The sequence below is a fragment of the Geotrypetes seraphini genome, chromosome 1, assembly GCF_902459505.1.
Source record: "Geotrypetes seraphini chromosome 1, aGeoSer1.1, whole genome shotgun sequence".
NCBI classification, from domain to species: Eukaryota; Metazoa; Chordata; class Amphibia; order Gymnophiona; family Dermophiidae; genus Geotrypetes; species Geotrypetes seraphini.
Window position 1 is genome coordinate 483,269,041 of NC_047084.1, and position 23,356 is coordinate 483,292,396.

A 23,356-nucleotide genomic window follows, 5' to 3' on the forward strand; every position below is an offset into this window, starting at 1 on the left:
CCCTCCTGCCCTTGACGCAAACCCCCCTCCCCCCAACGACCGCCCCCCCCAGCCGACCCGCGACCCCCCTGGCGACCCCCACGACCCCCCCACCCCCCTTCCCCGTACCTTTGGTAGTTGGCCGGACAGACGGGAGCCAAAACCGCCTGTCCGGCAGGCAGCCAACGAAGGAATGAGGCCGGATTGGCCCATCCATCCTAAAGCTCCGCCTACTGGTGGGGCCTAAGGCGTGTGGGCCAATCAGAATAGGCCCTGGAGCCTTAGGTCCCACCTGGGGGCGCGGCCTGAGGCACATGGTCGGGTTGGGCCCATGTGCCTCAGGCCGCGCCCCCAGGTGGGACCTAAGGCTCCAGGGCCTATTCTGATTGGCCCACGCGCCTTAGGCCCCACCAGTAGGCGGAGCTTTAGGATGGATGGGCCAATCCGGCCTCATTCCTTCGTTGGCTGCCTGCCGGACAGGCGGGTTTGGCTCCCGTCTGTCCGGCCAACTACCAAAGGTACGGGGAAGGGGGGTGGGGGGGTCGTGGGGGTTGCCAGGGGGATCGCGGGTCGGCTGGGGGGGCGGTCGGAGGTTCTTGGGGGGGGCGGTCGTTGGGGGGAGGGGGGTTTGCGTCGAGGGCAGGAGGGCCTGGGATCCCTCCTGCCCATAATGTAGTGCGGGGTGGGGTTAGGGGGTCGCCGTGGCCAGGAGGGTTTGGGCTCCCTTCTGGCCCGATATTGTCGGGAAGTCGGCGGTCCTTCGGGGTGGGGGTGCGAGTGGTCCTGCCGGGGGGGGGATGTATCGGACGTCGGGGAGTCGGCCGGGCAAGAGGGCTTGGGCTCCCTCTTGCTCCGATCGCGGGTGCGGGTGGGAGCGCGTGCGAGCGGTCGTTCGGGGTGGGGGTGCGAGCGGTCCTGCTGGGGGGGTGAATCGGGCGTCGGGCGGTAAATAGCGGTTCCTAGAAGGGGGTACATTGGCCCGCGGGGACAAACCTGTTCACCGTTTCCGCGGTCGGTGAATGGCCTTGTCCCCGTCACCGCAGCGACTGCTAGTTTTCTTCCCCGTTTTCGGCGGTGACCCGCGGCTTAAATGCGGTGGCCGCGGGTAAACCGTCACCGTGTCATTCTCTAAAAGTGATCCCACCTAAGATGTCCCAAAAGTCAATGGAAAAGTCAAGGTTCAAACACTGCAATAAAACTTATTTACAAAAAAGGTAAATTCGAACATGTCACTCCTCTTCTTAAAGAGGCTCATTGGCTTCCTATCACTCACCGCATCACCTACAAAATCATCTTACTTTCCTTTAAAATCAAGCTCTCTCACCAACCTTTATTCCTTGATAAACTCCTTATACCACAATGTTCCCCTCGCACGTTAAGATCAACTGACCAAAAACTTATTTTCATTCCATCTCTAAAAGAATTCTACTATACCCGGAAAACCAACTTTGCAGTAACTGCACCTACATTATGGAATTCTCTTCCACAATACCTCTGTGACGAACAACATTTAATCAAATTTAAGACTTGCCTAAAGACCTTCCTATTTCAGGACGCTTTCGACTGTGCTTAGAACATCACTCTTCCTCCTCTATTATTTTTTATTTTTTCTTCTCTCTCTTTCTTTCTTTTCTTTTTCTTACTTCGAGCAAGTATTTGCTTCAACAACGCGCCCTTATCCCTCTCGTTCCATCCCCACCCCACTTTCTCCTTTTTCATCTAAATTATGTAACTTTTCCCCTCCTCCCCCTCTTACCCTCACTCTCTAGTCTGTTTAGTCTTTGTCATTTATGTTCACTTCATGCTTTTTTTTTTTTTTTTTTTAATCAGCCTCTCTAAATTTTATTGTTAACCGGCCAGACATTTGTTTGAATGTCGGGATATTAAAAACTAATAAACTTGGAAACTAATAAGAACAGCCATACTGGGTCAGACCATTTAGCTTAGTATCCTGTTTCCAAAGTGGCCAATCCAGGTCACAAATACCTAGCAAAAACCCCAAATAGTAGCAACATTCCATGTTACCAATCCCAGGTCAATCATCAGCACCAATCCGAGTCATACAATCAATCACTGCATGACAGAACATTCTTTACAATCTTTTCTGGCCTATTACTAATAAACCAGAGAAGCCAGAATTCTGCTATGCAAGTTTCTTTACTTTGTACATCTAATAAAAATCAGGGACAAAAACAAATAAACATTCTCTTTCATTTGAAAGTAAACTCTGGAATCAAAGGGTAGGGTTACCATATTTAAAAAAAAACACAAAAAAACACAACTCCACCCTGGACACATAACCCTGCCCCATTCTGCCCCAGCCCTGCCCAGCCCAGTTCTGCCTCTAGCCCCGCCCCCAGAAAGCTTCCTCTCTTTGCGAGGAGCTCCGGCCTAGAGCATGTGCAGATGTTCATGACATCATCCATGCATGCTCAGAGGCCCTCCAAATGTGGCCGAAGCTTGTAGGGGCTTTCCAAAACCCAGACAAATGCCGGGTTTTGGAAAGTCTGGCCAGGAAACTGGACAGTCCTCTGGTAACCCTTTGAGAGGGTATAGGATGAAGTTAATTTAATTTAATGTGGTGTCTTATATACTGCTAAATCTCCCAAAGGATTCAAAGTGGTTTACAAAACAATTAAACTAAACTAAACCTTGGGTTTATATACCGCATCTTCTCCACAAACGTGGAGCTCGGCACGGTTTACAGGGGTTGGGATAGAAAGGAACTCCAATGGAATTATAGAAGTAAGTATAAAGAGAGGTTAGAGGGCTTAGTGTACCAGAGAGGGAAAGAAAAGTTACATTTTAGAGAATAGCCAAGTTTTCAGATGCTTATGGAATAGTTGAAGGGAGCTCAAGTTACGAAGTGGGGACGTAAGATTATTCCAGAGCTCAGTGATTCTGAAGGGGAGGGAAGACCCTAGTTTATCAACATGGGATATGCCTTTTAAAGAGGGGATGGATAATTTCAGTTTTTGGGCAGATCTGGTGGAATTTGGATTTGAGGAATTCCAGGATAATGGAATAAAAGGAGGAAGGCTGCCGTGTAGGATCTTGAAGGTTAGGCAGGCACATTTAAAGTGGACCCTGGAGATTACAGGAAGCCAGTGGAGCTTGGACAGGAGTGGTGAGACATGGTCAAATTTATTTTTTGAGAAGATAAGCTTAGCCGCGGTATTCTGGATTAGTTAACTGACTTAAGTAGTGGTCAAAAATCTAATCAGGTACTTTGAATTTCCTTCTCTGTCCCAACAAGCTCACAATCTAATTATAGTACCTAATGAAATAATTACTAACATTTACCTATATAAAGAGAAGGAAGAGGGAAAAGATAATACAATAAATTCAATACTATAGGTGTGTAAAAGGCACAACAGAAGGGAAAACTTCAATATCAAAGAACCCCAAAGTAAAATCCTAAAAATAAGAGCAGGAAGAAAATAGCAAAATTAAACAAGCCCAACAAAAATAAAGCAATAAGAGGCTCAGGAGTAATCTAAGGAAATACTTTTTTACAGAAAGAGAGGTAAATGCATGGAATAGTCTCCCAGTAGAGGTGGTGGAGACAAAGACTGAATTCAAGAAAGCGTGGGACAGGCACATGGGATCTCTTAAGGAGTAGATAATAGATGTTGCGGAAGGGCAGACTGGATGGGCCATTTGGCCTTTATCTGCCGTCATGTTTCTATTCCTCCATTAGGAGCAGTAAATCTGTCCTAGATCATTATATTTATCAATCAAAACATTTACAGATAATTTGCAGTTTATTTTTATGATGTAATTGTTCTACAGTTTTCTTTTCAATATATTCCATGTATACTACTGCACTTTGGAATGCAGATAAAAACTACAAGTTTAAATAAATATAATGGCAACTCCTATTACTAGCAAAGGAAATCTGCATTTTCAGAAAAAAATGTTTGGAATGCTCTTTCTAATTTGTTCAGCAGTTCACATTCAGAACTTTCTTTTCCAGGTCAGGTCTAAGGACCTCTACCCAGAAGCATATAATTATTCCACTTATCTGAAACCACACACCATAACCAGTCATCACAGGCCCTGCTCAGGAAGAACAAAAGGCCATGCTCTTACTACCCACTGTTTTGAGTTCCTGTTTCCCATGAGGAAATTTTTTAAATAAACCCTCAGCCTCTGATAGAAAATATGTTTCCTACAAATACTTACAGGACTAAAGGCAAGGCAAGTAACACACACATACCAATTAATGTATGTGGAAAAGTTCAGAATAAGGTTAGGCAGGGCTAATATTCCAACTTTTCACCTCCAATACATAGATCAGGCTTATATAAGTAAAGCACAAAAGGCTGAGGAATGAAAGAAAGATTAGGCTTTCACCTCAATTTTTCTTGTAGATGTGTCTAGTACAGTGTTTTTCAACCTTTTTTGGGCAAAGGCACACTTGTTTCATGAAAAAAATCACGAGGCACACCACCATTAGAAAATGTTAAAAAATTTAACTCTGCCTATATTGACTATATATAAAGTAATTCTCTTGAATAGGAATCAAATAAACACAAAGAAAGTATTTTATAATTACTTTATTACGAAATAAAAATTATAAAAATTATAAAATACTTTATTCAGTGCGAAACCTGGGCCTGTTTGGCTGAACACAAAGCTGATATTCTGGCTGGAATCGAAGAAAGACACACACGTAGCTCTTCGTCAACAGCTCTCAGTCTCTCTCTGTATTTGGTTTTTATAGCATACAAAAATAGACAAATATACCCTCCATCCTTTTTATTAAACCACAATAGCAGTTTTTAGTGCAGGGAGCTGCGCTGAATGTCCAGCGCTGCTCTTGACGCTCATAGGCTCCCTGCGCTAAAAACCACTATTGCGGTTTAGTAAAAGGTGACCATATTGTAAAATATAGACAGCAGATATAAATTCAGAACTGTGCATAGTAAGTGAAGGGAAGTTTTCATCTCTGGGAATTTACCCAGTTAACTATTAAGTTATTTGGGCAAATTCCTTTGAAAACTGTGGTAATACTGCCTCCACTTTGCTAAATTTAAAATAAAATCATTTTCCTACCTTGTCTGGTGATTTCTGGTTGCACTTTCTTCTTCTGACTGTGCATCCAATCTTTCTTCCCTTCTATCAGCCTGAATGCTTTCTCTCCTCCACACCTCATTCCCTCCCCCAACTTTTTCTTCCTCTCTCCCTGACCTTTCTTTCTTTTTTTCTGTTTCTCTTCTTTCCTTCTGTTTCCCTGCCTGCCCCTTTCTTTCTTTCTCCCTGCCGTTCCCCAAGCCACTGCCACTGCCGCTGCCATCGGGGAACAGGACACCAATGGATAACAGGCCCCAAAGCCGACGCCGACGCATGCTCTCCCTGACGTCAATTCTACAATCGGAGAGGAAGTTCCGCCCAGCCAGGCAGCGATTGGCTGGCCCGAACTTCCTCTCAGACTGCAGAATTGACGTCGGGGAGAAGAAGACTTATCGGCTCGATAGATTAGATCGCCAAGACAAAGTGAGTCCTGGGTGATCGACTCACTTTGCCTTGGCGAGCTACTGGCGCCCCTGCCTCAGGCCCCCTGTCAGCTCCGGGCCCTGCGGCACACCAGGCAACATCTCGCGGCACACTAGTGTGCCGCGGAACAGCGGTTGAAAAACACTGGTCTAGTAGACCTGAACCATAGAGTTATGCATATGAACCTGTAAGTTGCTTGCAGAATGCTGTCAATCATCTTTGAACACCTCCTTCTCAGGCAGCTGCTCCGGTTCCTTTTTTTTTTTTTTTTTTTTGCAAGCAAGTTACTCAGAAGTGTTTCTGCTTTGCTCGGCGGTTTTATTATTTTGGGATATTTTTTTCTCTGTGTTCTATTGGAGGCTCAATGCCAAGAGTTCCTCTGCCTGAGAGAAGATGCAGACTCGTACTGCAGAAGTCTGCCACTAGCAGGATCAGCCCTTGGGACACATTTTCAAATAATAAAAGCACAGGTGAAACTGCAGCACTCACCCAGGTATCCTGTTTCCTTAGATCGGCATCTCAATGACCTGCAAAACAAGGATTTCGAAAGAAGCAAAAAAAAACAAAAAAACAACCCCCAAACGATTGCCTCTAGGGTTTTTAATTCTGAGATGAAAGGAAAGAAAACCCTTACCATCTGGTGGAAACATATCTGGGGTGAAATGGGTTTTTATTTGTACTGAGACTTTTACTACCATAAGATTTTCTTTCTCCTGCAATTTTTGAATGGATGAGGTGATGAAAGTAACTTCTGTTCATTAATTAGCCTTTAAGTGGTGTTCTGACCCTTGAAACATTAAGGGGAGTTCAAGTATGAAGAAGAGCTGAGCAGACACACTTTGGAATACTTTTGCAAGCCTCAAGGCCTTGGTCAGATACAAGGGAGTTTTGCCACAAAGGTGGAATGGCTGGCGTGAGCAAACAGATCTTAATACAGTGTAATGCTGGTAAAGTTGTCAAAATGGTGCAGGAGAAAGTAAAGGACCTGAAAAGATAGTGGCAGATAACAGAAATCAAACATAAGAGACCTTAGATATAGATACAGTTTATCCCGTTTAGGACCTCAGCGGTGCTAACTGTGAGAGAGTTTCATTCACAGATTACAAGCACAGAAGTCTTCATCGGTCATAATTTTTTATATTTTTTCATATAAGTTTCAATTATAGTACTTCATTTAATAAATTAATTTTTGAAAAAAGTACTCATCTCTTTGTTAAAGAAGCATAGCAGGGGTTCTTCACCAACATAGGCTATGTTTCGCCCAGGGGGCTTTATCAAGGTATTTCCCCTGACAAAAAAAGAGAGAGTTACCATAAATAACTTCAGCCTTTATCATTCTATATTACAGAACTAACTCATACAGGCATAACTTAAAGCCTATATCAGTAGTCTAACACAGTTTATAAAAACGCTCGAAAATATTTTAAGCACATACCTTTGTTGTGCCGATTCCATGAATACTGCCGGAAAAGTTTGCAGCAGAAACATGGCGGCGGCGTTCTTTTATCAAAAGTGTCAACGTAATGACCTCATACAAACGTACCCTATCAGAATCGAAAGCGAGCATGGAGACATTTAAACTAATGTCATCCATTCCACTTCAGTATTCAAACCATTCGGTTTAACTGTATTAAGTGAAAAAATCATCTTTTGTTCCATAAAATTTAAACGTTCAGCATGGTTTCCACCCTCCCACCCTATCTCAATGCAATCAATTATTCTCCATTTTAAATCACTAATTTTATGCCTCATAGCCTGCCAATGCTGGACTAGCGGCGCTTCTACACTTTCTCTCACAGTTAGCACCGCTGAGGTCCTAAACGGGATAAACTGTATCTATATCTAAGGTCTCTTATGTTTGACTTTTGTAATTAACCTTAGTATAACAGATATTTACTGCCTTATAAAACTGTACATAGATAACAGAAATGCCAGTCAGTAACACTCACACTAATTTACCAGTCAGTCTCTAAAACAAAGTATCTGTTGCACTGGAAGAGGAGATTTGTAAGAAATCCAACTTATGTATGCAGGATAAATGAGGCTTAATGAAGCAGGATGCCATTTCCTTTTGCAAAGAAAAACCTCTGGAGAGCAGCTAAATGCAACAAGGTAGGAAAAACAAGGCTGTCAAAATGTCTGGATGATCAGAACAAAAGCAGTCAGTCAGTTTAATTGGCTTAGCCAGGTCAGTGAAAAACTCAAAACTTTTGAAAAATGGTTTCTAGAAGAGCTGGACACAGATAGCACACAGGCCAAGATTACATGTGAGCAGGTCTGGCTCTATGGCACGAAGATCCTGTAGCCTTTGCATCGTTGCCCAGCCGGAGAATCTATAAAAAGGTCCAGATAGGAGGTACAGAACTCGATGTTTTAATATTCCCAAGCAACTTTCAGGACCCAACGGTCTGCGCCAATCTGAGCACAGACCGACCAATAGGCCAACAGCCTGCTCCCTATCTGGGGGGCTTGGCCCCTGTCCTGGCATCATTGTGCTTTCTTGGAGACTGGAGAGGGATGAGAGCCAGAGGTTTGCTGTCTCCTACCCCAGAGGTTTGCTGTCACCTACCCCTGTTAAACCTCTACCGTGACCCCTGGAGGACCTCTGCATCACTTGGACTCCCAGACCCCAAGCCATCCGTGGTCCTGTCCGCAAGGCCTTAGGGGTGACACTGGCCATCAGATCATCCAAACCCTTGCACATAGCATCTACCCCTGAAAGGGAAGCCTGCTCAGAGTAGCTTTAGAGGCTGAATCTCCTGCCCAATGTCTGATTCAGAGCATCCTCTAGGTGGAGATAGCATAGGCTGACACTTCGCTCATGACTCTGATAATGTCATACTGAGCGTCCGCTATATTATTCACCCCAGATAAGAACATCTGGGGGGGTCTTGTCTTCCTCCAAGGCCAGGACTTGAGCCAGATGGCTGTGGTAAGCACGTGCCACAAAGGAAGCCAAGGGTGCTGCCTTAATCCCTAGGGCCAAAGCTTTAAATTGTCTCTTGAGGACCACTACTTTATGGTCCTGAGTATTCTTTTAAAATCACAGCTCCTTCACTAGGCAAGGAGGTTTGTTTTGGACCTGCACCAGCCATTAATCCACCTTTGGCTGAACATCAGCTGCTGGAAATCTAGAGTCATAGTCTTAGCCACTCGCAGGGATCCTTCTGGCGACTCCCAATGATCCGTGACCAGCTCTGTGATGTCCGGATGCAAGGGAAAGCACATGGCTGGAGTAACTAAGCTGCTCATAATTGAGCACTGCGATGAAGGGACTGGAGGAACTTCCAGCTTCAGTTCTCATAGTGAGGTAGTTATGTATGGAACCATTCCAGAATTGTTTAAAAGCATTATACTCAGTTATATACCAAAATGATCTTTGCGTTCTGAGAATTTACTGCTACTGAAGACATCTTTGAACCCAAGACTTGTCGAGACCGGTAAAATGACCTTCTGCTGCGCAGGAGTTAAGTTATGGAACTCCTTGGTGGGTTAGATACGAAATTGCTGTGAAAAGGGTAGCTTTAGAAATTACTAAAGACGCAGCTATTTGTTGATGCCTTTTTTTAGGTATTCTTGACAAAGTTGATGAACTATCCATGATCTTTTTATCCACATTATGGTATCTTTTTGAAGATTGTTTTTATGTTTATTTTATTATATGCTTTTTAACTATGCATTTGTTTTTATTATGTATTCATTTTAAATGCTGTGTATGTAATTTTTGCAAACCGTTTAATTTTAAACGGTATATAAATTTTTTAAATAAATAAACAAATAATGCCCAAGAGGCTTCAAACAGCCAGCGCACCATGGGGATTTCTCCCTGGTCCAGGGCAATTACCGTTTCTTGACCACTGCTCTAATTTACAGAACCAGACTGCCACAGAAACTGCATCCTGGGACAATAATGGCATGGAATCAAACTTCCAACACAAATCTTGAGGAATATGCACTGAAACCAACACTCTTAAATATCTTCAGACAAAAATAGTGCCTCAAAAATCACAAAAATCTAAAAAAAACTAAATAGAAAAATACATAATCCTACAATAATATCAAAAATAATGATAATGATAATAATGAATGTGCTCTATACACCAGTTATAGGAGATACAGACCAATGAAGCAGAGAACCATCATTGCGCATTCCGTTCTCTATCACATCAACCAAGCATACGTTTTATTAGATCGTATATATCAAATGTATCTCAATGAGAATAGCTCAGGAGTAACAAAAGTTACTTATCTGAACGTCGATGTAAGCGTAGTGTGACGATAAAAAAGTTGATATAGATGCTGGATAGATGAGCCAGTAATCAGGAGAACAGATGTCTTCTATGAACTTGAAATCCAGTCCGGTGTATAGTCCACCACGTAAAAAAATCAAACGTGAAAAATGAGTGAAAAACATGTATCAAAAACAAACAAAAAATATATCCAAGAACCAACAAATGCGATTGCTTGGCATCTTTTTGCCGGTTTCTTGCTGGAGCACTGCTTGGCTGTTGCCGTGCGTGAATGCAGAGTGTGGGGACTTCTGTGAATATCATGAACTACACCTTTTGTCATTCCTCCTGAAGAAGAATTCTTTTTGAAACTCGGCCTGAGTTAGGGACTGAACAATCGCAAGGGGCTATCTGAGAAAAAATGTGCCAAAACTAGCCCCTCCAGGGCCTGTAGCAGCTGAAAAAACTGAACTGTCCCAGCCGCTAAAGCAGGCAAAAGCCGGCATCAGCTGAGAGAAAAAAACAGCTGACAGGAAATCTCCAGCTGCACCTGTGGCGGCTGAGAAAATCCCTTCGTGGGCAGCAGGAAAAGACCGGGCTTCCCTGCAAAGCTCTGCCGGCTCGCAAGGCACTAGTGGCGGGGAGCCCTGGATGCCGGCACCAGCTGCTGATAAGGCTCCTTCACCGCACCGGCCTGAATAGCTGTTTTCAGGCTGGCTGCGAGTGCCTCACGTCTGGACCAAATTGTGCACTTCTCTTCCTGAGAAGTGCTCAATTGCTCCATATGCGACCTAGCTGAAAGAAAAGTGCCGGTTAGTTGAAAAATATAGTAATTTACAGCATATTTAAAGGGAAAACAACATAAGAATTGCCGCTGCTGGGTCAGACCAGCGGTCCATCATGGCCAGCAATCCGCTGACACGGCAGCCCTCTGGTGCCGTGAGACTAGCCCTACCAGCACACGTTCTTAGTAGTAGATGACGGCAGATAAAGACCCGAATGGTCCATCCAGTCTGCCCAACCTGATTAAATTTAAATTTTTTTATTTTTTTTTTCTTCTTAGCTATTTCTGGGCAGGAATCGAAAGCTTTACCCGGTACTGTGCTTGGGTTCCAACTGCCAAAATCTCTGTTAAGACTTACTCCAGCCCATCTACACCCTCCCAGTCATTGAAGCCCTCCCCTGCCCATCCTCCACCAAACGGCCATACACAGACACAGACCATGCAAGTCTGCCCAGTAACTGGCCTAGTTCAATATTTAATATTATTTTCTGATTCTAAATCTTCTGTGTTCATCCCACGCTTCTTTGAACTCAGTCACAGTTTTACTCTCCACCACCTCTCTCGGGAGCGCATTCCAGGCATCCACTACCCTCTCCATAAAGTAGAATTTCCTAACATTGCCCCTGAATCTACCACCCCTCAACCTCAAATTATGTCCTCTGGTTTTACCATTTTCCTTTCTCTGGAAAAGATTTTGTTCTACGTTAATACCCTTCAAGTATTTGAACGTCTGAATCATATCTCTCCTGTCTCTCCTTTCCTCTAGAGTATACATATTCAGGGCTTCCAGTCTCTCCTCATACGTCTTCTGGCGCAAGCCTCCTATCATTTTCGTCGCCCTCCTCTGGACCGCCTCAAGTCTTCTTACGTCTTTCGCCAGATACGGTCTCCAAAACTGAACACAATACTCCAAGTGGGGCCTCACCAATGACCTGTACAGGGGCATCAACACCTTCTTCCTTCTACTGACTACGCCTCTCTTTATACAGCCCAGCATCCTTCTGGCAGCAGCCACTGCCTTGTCACACTGTTTTTTCGCCTTTAGATCTTTGGACACTATAACCCCAAAGTCCCTCTCCCTGTCCGTGCATATCAGCTTCTCTCCTCCCAACATATACGGTTCCTTCCTATTATTAATCCCCAAATGCATTACTCTGCATTTCTTTGCATTGAATTTTAGTTGCCAGGCATTAGACCATTCCTCTAACTTTTGTAGATCCTTTTTCATATTTTCCACTCCCTCTTCGGTGTCTACTCTGTTACAAGTCTTGGTATCATCTGCAAAAAGGCTCACTTTTCCTTCTAACCCTTCAGCAATGTCACTCACAAACATATTGAACAGGATTGGCCCCAGCACCGAACCCTGAGGGACTCCACTAGTCACCTTTCCTTCCTTCGAGCGACTTCCATTAACCACCACCCTCTGGCGTCTGTCCAACAGCCAGTTTCTGACCCAGTTCACCACTTTGGGTCCTAACTTCAGCCCTTCAAGTTTGTTCAACAGCCTCCTATGAGGAACTGTATCAAAGGCTTTGCTGAAATCCAAGTAAATTACATCTAGCATATGTCCTCGATCCAGCTCTCTGGTCACCCAATCAAAAAATTCAATCAGGTTCGTTTGGCACGATTTACCTTTTGTAAAGCCATGTTGCCTCGGATCCTGTAACCCATTAGATTCAAGGAAGTACACTATCCTTTCTTTCAGCAATACTTCCATTATTTTTCCAACAACTGAAGTGAGGCTCACCGGCCTGTAGTTTCCTGCTTCATCCCTGTGACCACTTTTATGAATAGGGACCACATCCGATCTCCTCCAATCCCCAGGAATCACTCCCGTCTCCAGAGATTTGTTGAACAAGTCTTTAATAGGACTCGCCAGAACCTCTCTGAGCTCCCTTAGTATCCTGGGATGGATCCCGTCTGGTCCCATCGCTTTGTCCACCTTCAGTTTTTCAAGTTGCTCATAAACACCCTCCTCCGTGAACGGTGCAGAATCTACTCCATTTTTTCGTGTAACTTTGCCAGACAGTCTCGGTCCTTCTCCAGGATTTTTTTCTGTGAACACAGAACAGAAGTATTTGTTTAGCACATTTGCTTCCTCCTCATCACTCTCCACATATTTGTTCCCAGCATCTTTTAGCCTAGCAATTCCATTTTTTATCTTCCTCCTTTCACTAATATATCTGAAAAAATTTTTATCTCCCTTTTTTACATTTTTAGCCATTTGTTCTTCCGCCTGTGCCTTTGCCAAACGTATCTCTCTCTTGGCTTCTTTCAGTTTCACCCTGTAGTTCTTTCTGCTCTCCTCTTCTTGGGGTTTTTTATATTTCATGAACGCCAACTCTTTCGCCTTTATTTTCTCAGCCACTAGGTTGGAGAACCATATCGGCTTCCTTTTTCTCTTGTTTTTATTGATTTTCTTCACATAAAGGTCCGTAGCCATTTTTATCGCTCCTTTCAGCTTAGACCACTGTCTTTCCACTTCTCTTATGTCCTCCCATCCTAACAGCTCTTTCTTCAGGTACTTTCCCATTGCATTAAAGTCCGTACGTTTGAAATCTAGGACTTTAAGTATTGTGCGGCCGCTCTCCACTTTAGCCGTTATATCAAACCAAACCGTTTGATGATCGCTACTTCCCAGGTGAGCACCCACTCGAACATTAGAGATACTCTCTCCATTTGTGAGGACCAGATCCAATATCGCTTTTTCCCTTGTGGGTTCCGTCACCATTTGTCTGAGCAGAGCCTCTTGAAAGGCATCCACAATCTCCCTACTTCTTTCCGATTCCGCAGATGGAACATTCCAATCCGCATCCAGCAGGTTGAAATCTTCCAACAGCAGACCCTCCTCTTTCCTTCCAAACTTTTGGATATCCACAATCAGATCCTTATCAATTTGCTGCGATTGAGTCGGATTGAGTTCTTGTTCAGCAGGAACTTGTCTAACTTGTCTTGAATCCCTAGAGGTTGTTTTCCCCTATGACAGCCTCCGGAAGAGCGTTCCAGTTTTCCACCACTCTCTGGGTGAAGAAGAACTTCTTTACGTTCGTACGGAATCTATCCCCTTTCAACTTTAGAGAGTGCCCTCTTGTTCTCCCTACCCTGAAGAGAGTGAACAACCTGTCCTTGTCTACTAAGCCTACCCTTCAGACTGGCACTGCCTTTTCACAGAAGACTCCACTTGGCTCTCTAAACAGTATGCCTTACCACCAGGGGGTAAGGGTTACCGTTGAGGCACCTCTAAAAAAATGTTGAGGAGATGGAGGAAAGGGGGGGAGGTACCCCGCTCGAGTCCCGCCAGGTTTGACACCCCCAAGGTCGGATGGACCCCCAAACAGGGTCCACCCATGCTTAATCCAGCACCAAAAAGGGGACAAAAATTCCTAAGTAAATTCCAACAGCCCTACCAAGGGAGATGGGTACAGCTCACCGCACTTGCTGGAGACTGAGAGAAGACTGAGGTAATTAGGGAGGAGTCACATGATATGTACTATTCCAAAGTTTTGTCTCAGTCTCCACCTGCTGGTCTTGATGAGATATAAGCCGCTTGCAAGATTAACCTATGCTGGTCTGGAGAGCTGCTAAAGAATAAAATGTTAGGAATTATTAGAAAAGGAATGGAGAACAAAAGAATATACCACCTTTGTCTCACTCCAAGGTACAATCACTAGCCTGCCCTGATGGGACCCGTTTCGCTATTCAAAGGCTTTGTCAAGGGTTCTAAAGGGCTAGTGATTCTGCACAATAAAGATAAGTGATAATACTTACTGTTATGATGTTTCATTAAAAGTTGGTTAATTAACATATTAGTAACAGTAAGATTCAAGCAAAACATTAAGGAGGAGGTGGCAAAAAAAAGGGTCTATGATTAAGATTCCAACCCATTTAACTTTGATATTATACATTTACGTATTGAATCAAGCGGGTTTCTGAGACCCTTTACCCTCCTTTCTTATATTGGACACTCTGAAGTGGGGTGATTTGTCTTTGTGGATCATTTTATTGTCACATACAGCGAGTGAGGGGACTAAGCAGCCTAGGGAGAAGGGGAAGGCATTTTGACTGACAAGTTAAATACTGACAGCAGTATGCCATGTATCATCCCCATCATGTTTAGCTGCCTATACGGTTGACATGGTGCTGAAGTCACAACTAGCATTTAAAAATGAGTAACTGGGTCTTCACGGAGTGGTGGGAGAAGCTATGGTCACCTTGTTGGGCAGACTAAATGGGCCATGAGTCTTTTTCTGCTGTCCTCTACTGTGTTTCTGTGTTCTTCATTTAATGTGTAAACAAACTCTGGAATTCATTGGCCGGGAATGTGGTTAAAGTATTAGTCTTAGCAGGATAAGAATAAAGTTTAGGTTCCAAGTCCCAAAAACTTACTAAGATGAACTTCGGGAAAAGTCACTGCTTAATCCCTGGATAAGCAGATTCTTCAAACTTTCAAAAAATAAAAGAACAAGAGGCCATTCGGAAAAGTTGAAAGGGGACAGATTCAATACAAATGCCAGGAAGTTCTTCTTTACCCAACGTGTGGTGGACACTTGGAATGCGCTTCCAGAGGACGTTATAGGGCAGAATACAGTACTGGGATTTAAGAGAGGATTGGACATTTTCCTGCTGGAAAAGGGAATAGAAGGGTATAAATAGAGGATTACTGCTCAGGTCCTGGACCTGTTGGGCCGCCGCGTGAGCGGACTGCTAGGCAAGATGGACCTCAGGTCTGACCCAGCAGAGGCATTGCTTATGTTCTTATGTAAAATCTTTTATTCTTTTGGAATCTTGTCAGGAACATGTGACCTGGATTAGTCTGCTGGAAACAGTAAATGGATTAATGGACGTTCAGTCTATTTCAGTATAGGGCTCCTTTTACAAAGGCGCACTAAACCGCCAGCCCCGCTAGCCGCTACTGCCTCCTCTTGAGCAGGCGGTAGTTTTTAGGCCAGCGCGGGGGTTAGCGCGTGATGAAAAGTCACGCGCGTTAACCCCGCTAGCGGGGCTTAATAAAAGGAGCCCATAGTTGTTCCACTTCATCACTGACGCTGAAACCGTGGATTGAAGACAAAGTTTTATTTTATTTTTCTTTCCAGCTTATGATTTATCTTTAACCTTATCTATTGTTTTGCCTTTTGTCTTTGTTTTGTTCTATTTCTATCATTTAAATTTCTCCAGAATTCTACTGTTTAACGGCTCCCCCCTTCTGCTTCTATTCCTTTCTCTCCTCTCTTCTACCTTCCAAAGTATTTAGATCAATGCTGTCTTGTTAAAATGTTTATTTTATTTTTATTTTTCCTCTAACTCTACTTTTCACTTCTCTATTACCCTCCAGGTACTTTAGTTAGATTGTGAGCCTTCGGGACAGTAAGGGAATTTTTCAAGTACCTTTCTTATTTCTAATCTTAATCTATATTTTCTGTAAACCGCTTAGAACCTAACGGATGTAGCGGTATATAAGAAATAAATTACATTACATTACATTATATACTTATACCCATTTTGAAGAAAGGAATGAAAAACTTTAGGAAGCAGAACAGCTACATCAACAACTAGTGGAAAAACAGGTTTTAAATTACCAACCAAGCCAGAACAAATCCTGACCATTGCACACAAGCAAGCAAAACCTCATTCAATAGCCTGCAAGAATGTTTTTCTCCTACCACAACAAGGTCATGAAAGCCCAAAGTGAATGTTACACTTGAAGCATTGTCAGAAAATTCCCTCTACCCCCCATATTTTGCCATTACCCTGTAGTTACCGATATATAAATTGTGGGACTGGGATTGCATCACAGAGTACATACAAGTGCTTGCACCATACAATAAGGGACAGAATAGGCCAAGTATAATTTAACACTTTCATGTCAAAATGAAATGCTAAGGATCCCATATGTATCACTCGAGTACTTTAAAAAAAAAAAAAAATCTCCTGCACAGCATAAGTGGATTCTGACCATCTCAAGAACTGACTACACCTTCAATATCCTCCTACCACAGCACAGAATAGAAAAATCAGATGTGTACCTGGACTGTTTGCCACAGAGTCAAAATGGCAATTAGCTAACACAGCATGCTGGGCCCCATGTCTGGGCTCCAGCTTAACTGCAACATTAGTTATATTATCATAGTAACTGGTGAAACCGCCCAAAAAGTCCAGGTTAAAGGTTCCAGAGGGTCTTTGCACATCCACAGAGAGCCTATGCACTTTACTGCTGGCTGCTTCAATCTGCCTGATCTGCTGAAGTAGATAGTTGACAGTGAGGACTTCATTTGCTGGACTCCCAACAGGCCTAGGGCCAATGCCAGTCACATGTTCAAGATACTCCCTGCAAAATAAAATGGTAAAATAAAGTTATTTTATTGATCTCACTTATACTATCCAAAGTGGTTTTCAAATCTAGCCCTCCACCTCTTCCTTTTCTCCTCTTCACCAACAAAAATTAAAATATCCAAATATCTCAAAATAAAAATGCATTAAACCACTTTTTTAAAAAAAATCCAGATTAATCTGATTTTTAGTCCAAAAGTGTAGAAAGATATTCTATATATTGCCAAATAGTGGAAACTGAACTGGGTTTGCATGAACAATCTGTAAAGCACAGTTACTTACTATAGAAGCAGGCAGATAATCTCGCACGTGGGTGATGTCATCCATAGAGCCCGGCACAGTGAAAAGTGCACCAGCACTTTAAGAGCTTAAAAGCTTTCAGTCTGCCTGCACTGCGCAAGTACTCTCCCGAAGAAGGCTCGCAGTAGTGCTGCCAAATTCAGGAAAAACATTTCGATTCGATTCAGCCTATTGAATTGGTTTTTCATTTCGATTTTCTTACCCAATTGGGTGTTTTGTTTTTTTTGTTTTTTTTCATACATCCTAGTGGGTTTATTTTATAGCCTCTTCACCCCCTTTGCCTTCTCCTAACCTCACTGGCGCTATGGTGTAAACAAAATAAACAAAGACTTTTCCTCTCTCTGTTAAATCCTAGCTCACGTTTGCAGTCTAACACCAGCTCTGGCAAGATACACGTTTCAAATCTGACATATTGTAATCACAAAACAGAAAATAAAATTGTTTTTTCTACTTTTTGTTGTCTGGTCATTGTTCAAATCTTGTTGGTCCCAGGCTCTGGTTGTCTTCTAATAACTTGCTTGCCAGGGTCCCCTTCTTTCTTCTTTCTCCGTGCTAACCATCCATCTGCCATCTTTGTCCTTCCCTTCTGTTTCCCTTCCCTCCCATAGAGATCTGGCATCTTTTCTTTTTTTTGTCTCCATCCACAGATCCACCTATTCTCAGCTACCCTTTCATCCAGCATCTCTCCCTCCTTCCCCACCACCCGAGGGTCCGCCATCTCTACCTTTCTTTTCCCAACTACCCTCCTATCCAGTATCTCTACCCCATCCATTCCTTGTGTACAACTTCTCTCCCTTTCTGTTCCTTCCCTCCCTAAATCCCATTGTCCACCATCTCTCTCCCTCTCCTGTTTTTAGATCCATCATTTCTTCTATCCCTCCCATTTCCCCTCTCCCTCCCCATCTTCCCTCTCCCCCAAGTTCATCTCTCCCTCCCCATCCCTCCCCCTTCTCCATGATCTCCCACAAGTCCATCCATCTTCCCCCCTCCAATAGGAAATGGCTGTGGAGAGTTCCCGTCGTAGTCTCAAGAGACTACGGGAACTCACGGTAGCCATTTCCTATTGGCGATCTGCATGGGGCAGGAGTGTAGGAAGATCACTCCTGCCCCGAAAGCCCGCTAGACCACTGTTTTTCAACTGCTGGTCCGCAGAAAATTTCTGCCAGTCCGCATAGGGGCCGGCGAGATCAAGTCAGCAGTTAAATTTCCTGCCGACTGCGGTTCCTCCTGACTGCAGTTCCTGCTGACTGCTGTTCCTCCCAGCCTCAGGCGATCAAGACAGGTTGCCGACGTCGGGGCCTTCCCTCTGTGAGTCTTGCTTGTTAGGAAACAAGAAGTTGAAACAAAATAGGCAGGACTCAGTGAAGGTCCCAATGTCAGCAGCCTGTCTTGATCGCCGCCCCTGCCGAGTTGCTGAAGAGGGCCGCGGGGAAGTTGTAAGTAGAACGGAGAGAGCTGCAGATACAGGTGTAGGTGGAGGGAGATGGTCAGCGTGTGCAAGCAAGATCCTGGGGAGCCTTCACAGTGGCTGTCTCCCCTCCCACCAGCTCTCCTACTTGCCAGGGCAGTGATTTACCGGCAACTTCCTGCAGGCAAGTACTGAGAGCTGTTGGAAGGAGATGAAGCCACTGTAGGAGGCTGGGAAGCTGCTGGATAAAGGGAGAGCTGTTACTGGATGTGGAGGGAGTTAGGAGAGATGCTGCTGGGAGGGGAGGAGGGAAAGGGATGGGAAGAGAGTTAACGTTGGATAGAGGGAGGAGGGAAGAGAGAAGAAGAAGGAGAGATGCTGCTGGGAGGGGAGGAGGGAAAGGGATGGGAAGAGAGTTAATGTTGGATAGAGGGAGGAGAGAAGGGAGAAGAAGGAGAGCTTTCTTTTTAAAGACGCTTTCAATGTTTAATTGAAAAGCCAATTGCTCTTTATAGTAGTAATCCATTCTGTTTAAGTGTGTATTCTACTCCCAATAAACTAATTTGTTTTCCCTTACCTTTTGTATTTCACCCTTAATTGTTCTTCCTTTTCTATCAGAAAATGTAGTTCTTTCCCTTCCATCCTAATGTTTCCCGTTGTATTTTGTCTATGTTTAAAGATTTTATCTTTTTATTCAATTTTGTTCTTGTTTACCCAATATTAATATTTTATGTGCATCGCTTAGAAATTATTGATAGGCGATTGATCAAATATATGAATAAACTTGGAAACTTGGAATGCTGCTGGGAGGGGAGGAGGGAAAGGGATGGGAAGAGAGTTAATGTTGGATAGAGGAAGGAGGGAAGGGAGAAGGAAAAAAGGAAGGAGGGAAGGGAGAAAGAAAAAAGGTAGGAAACAGCTGGCAGGGAGATTACAGGAGGGGAACGGGGTCAGGGTGGAATGGAGAGATCAGATGAGGGAAAGGGGGAGAGAGAGGAATGAAAAAGTAGAGAGACATTGATGCTGGAAAGGGGGTCAGCAGAGAAATGAGAGAGGGATAAAGATGCTAGATCTGGTGTAGGAGAGATAAAAATGAAGAAGGCAGTGAAGCTGGAATGAATGAGGAGGCACAGGCTGGATGGACAGGGGAGAGGGGCATAGAAAGAAGTCAGATACATATGGAAGGGGGAGAGGGCAGACAGTGGATGGAACTCACAGATGCTGGATTGAAGAGACAGGGCAGACGCTGGAAGGAAAAGAGTGAAAAGAAGATGAAAGCAGAAACCAGAGACAACAAAAGGTAGAAAAAAATAATTTTATTTCTATTTTGTCATTAGAATATATCAGATTTGAAATATATATCCTGCTAGAGACATAACTGGGGACTGCAGTATTCTGTTAGCATGATATTTCTATGTAGCATTCTATAATAACTTGGCTTGTTCAGTTTTCTTGATAGTAGAGGGTATATATGTAAAGGGGAGGGGAGACAGGGGTTTTGTTGGTCCGTACTCTGTATATTGTATTTATAAAATCACAATTGTTCAGAATATTGTTTCTTTTTATACTTTAATAAAATACGTTCAATATAAAATCATAACTGCGGCTTGTGCAGATGGGATCAGATGAATTTGCGGGGACCGAGCTCACGGAGATGGGGGCGTAAATGGGTTTTTTAAATTTTAGTCCTAGTAGTTTGCCGGTCCACAAAATAATTCTTTTATTTCTGCCGGTCCACGGGTGTAAAAAGGTTGAAAAACACTGCGCTAGATCACCAGGTAAAGCTGGGATGCCGGGGGGAAGGCGGGAGGGAGGCGGGGTGGGTCAGAGCCAGACCAGAAGATATTTGTGGTATTTCACCATTTGCGGTCCGGCTCTGCCCCTATCCCCCGCGAATCCGGAGGGAGAAGTGTATTATTTTTTAAACCACTAATGGGAAGTAACAGCTACTATACAGAATCCTATGTCTTTGCTACTGAATATCCAATTATCCTAAGAATTTTGATGCATTTTGTCAGAGAAACCAGAAACAATGACAGCAGAAAAGACTAGCTAGTCTTTATTCATGCTAATTGCTTGGTTATCCAAATCCATCCTCTCCCTCAGAAATCCTCCTGTGCTCGTACCATCAGGGCGGATGTGATTTAAATCAAATCAATTTAAATCACTAGTCAGAAAGACTTGATTTAAATCATGGCTTTCTCCACAAAGACTCGGGGATCCTTTTACGAAGGTGCGCTAGCGTTTTTAGCGCACGCAAAAGATTAGCGCGCGCTAGCCGAAAAACTACTGCCTGCTTAAAAGGAGGCAGTAGCGGCTAATACATGCTAAAACCGCTAGCGCACCTTCATAAAAAGGGCCCTCAGTCTTGCTGGTATAATCTTAATATTTACAATCAGATGGATGTTTCATTTTTTGAAAAATAACTTTTCAGATTAGTCTTACACAGTTATATATATAAAAAAAAATTACTGATTTGATTATACTTTTAGAAATACATAAATAAATAATTATGAAATTATTGTGAGGTGAACTATCTCCAGTTTAATAGGTTAATCATTCATATTTGGGCAAATTTTCTGCTATACTTTATTGCTTGGAGAAAAATAAATCATTACCTTAGCAACAATAGTTTTATTTAACAATAACATTATAGCACATGTACTCTTGTATTTGCTTAAACTTCCATGTTAGCTGATGTGGCTAAACAAAATATTAAAAAAACAACTTAGATTATGAGCCAGGTCTATACATGAAAAACAAATACAGGTACTCTTCAACTTACGACCTATTGAAGTTACGACTGTTCGACTTTACGACACGTTTACGACAGTTTCCCCCGCCAGCTATTAGCAGCTCCAGTCGCCCGCACTCCCAAGTCTCGCTATGCAGCAGTAATAATATAAAGAGGAGGAGGCGCCACAACGAATGTTCACCACAAAGGCACTATACTATGCTTGACTTAGAAAGCAAGAAAATGTTGATAAAATTTTACTTTAAGATGATTACAATATCATTACCCAGTCTAATACAGTATTCCTACCTTAGTCTAACATAGGCCGACTTACGTCCCGATCAACTTACGACCTGTCAGTCAGAACCAATTACAGTCGTAAGTTGGCGAGTACCTGTATTGTCTTTTTTAGCGCACTCATCATCTTGTTTGTTCATAATCTGGAAAACAAAAACAAGCTTTCCTGATTTATCAGGGCCCAAATGATTTCTCAATTTGGAATGAATGAGTCCAAGGAAAAGAATATTTTTTTCTATACAGTCAGAAAAAGCAACTGCTGTTAAAAGTGAAATCATTACTTCAATAGTCTCTAAATCCAAGTGCTTAATAAGTGACCTCCACAAGTTCACCAGTATGGCTTTCTTTAAAACATCATTGGTAAACATATTTCTGAAGTGTATTATAGGTGGCATTACAGATGGATGATTCCTGGATACCCATGTCATAGCTAACTCTTCTTCGGCATTTAAAATTTGACCCTGGTACTGGATATTAACAATATTTTCAAGAAAATGAGCAGGAGCCAGTTCTTGTCCCATTTGGTTTTTTAATGCTTGTAATTTAATTCTGTCGTTGTGCAGTTGTTTCTAAGTACTCACTCAGTTCCTTTCAAATTTCAACAGCATCAGCAATAAAACAGCTCCTTTTTTTAAAATAAAATATATGGGTTTCAGAATTCTCAGCACATTTTTCAACATTTCTCTTAAACCCAATGTTGAACATTTTGGTTGTAACGGTGCCATCTATTTTCTCTCGATTTTGTTCACATACTGTCATCAGGATAGGCCAGTTCTTGATAAATTGCTCAAAACGGTCCAGTACAGAGTTCCATCTAATATCTCGTGGGAGCGTCATCTCTGAAAAGAATGGGTGGAACCAGGAGTCACGTGATGATACAGAGCTGAGCGGAGGCTTCCTGCCCTAGCTCCTACCCCTTCTCGCTTCGTTCAATTTCACTGTTATTTTGCCTTGCCCGAATTTCCTCAGCGCTCTTGTGGGTGTCTAAAGACCTGCTGCTTCCACGGGGAACGAAGGTTTGTTCCACCAGGTCCTGGACCGGAAGTATGCCCATAAAAACACCTCTGCTAGCAAAAACGCAGTGGCGGGAGTGATGACAAAATGGCGTTGGAGATTTTTTCCTGCCAAATGTCCTGTTTCAAGACGCCGCAGTAATAGAGCTTACAAAAAATATATCAGCTGTAATAGATGACCGCTTATCAAAGTTGCAAGCTACAGCAGAAGATATTAGGGATAGCTTGGAGCGACATGGCCAATGGCTTCATTCTGCAGAACAGTGGATTGCTCAGCACGAGGACAGGATGTCCACGATGGAGGCGTAGTTCCGTGCTTTTGAGACTCACTGTAACACCTTACATGCACGGCTTGAGGACCAAGAAAACAGGGGCTGTAGGAACAATATTCAAGTAGTGGGCCTGACCGAATCGCTCTTGGAGGATGAACTCTGGACCGTCGTGGAGCATTGGATACCGGAGGCGGTAAGCCTATCCCCACCGGGTACGCAGATCCTCATGGAGCGTGTCCATCGGGTGGGACCTCGTAAAGAGGGATAATCGACCGCGCCCTGTGATGGCAAGAATGTTAAATTTCGCCGATAAGGCTCAGCCGACGTCATTATACAGGAAAAAGTGCTCTCTGGACTATCACGAAATGAAGGTACTCCTTTTCAATGACTATTCGGCCGAAGTAGCTGTAAGCAGATGCACTCTGGCACCATATTACTCTGAACTGTGGAACCGGGGAATATGGTTTGTGGTCCAATTCCCTGCAAGAGTGCGCATTCTGGGTGACCCTGGGCC

General features: G+C 43.4%; 1 protein-coding gene across 1 annotated transcript in view; it reads right to left on the reverse strand.

The window, feature by feature from the left end:
• The window catches only part of ERMP1 (endoplasmic reticulum metallopeptidase 1), a 189,571-nt gene that overhangs the window by 154,105 nt on the left and 12,110 nt on the right, over nucleotides 1-23,356 (reverse strand). Inside the window, exon 2 of the mRNA XM_033925775.1 lies at nucleotides 16,515-16,816. Coding sequence (XP_033781666.1) covers nucleotides 16,515-16,816 — 302 coding nt within the window. The remainder of the gene's footprint in view (nucleotides 1-16,514; nucleotides 16,817-23,356) is intronic.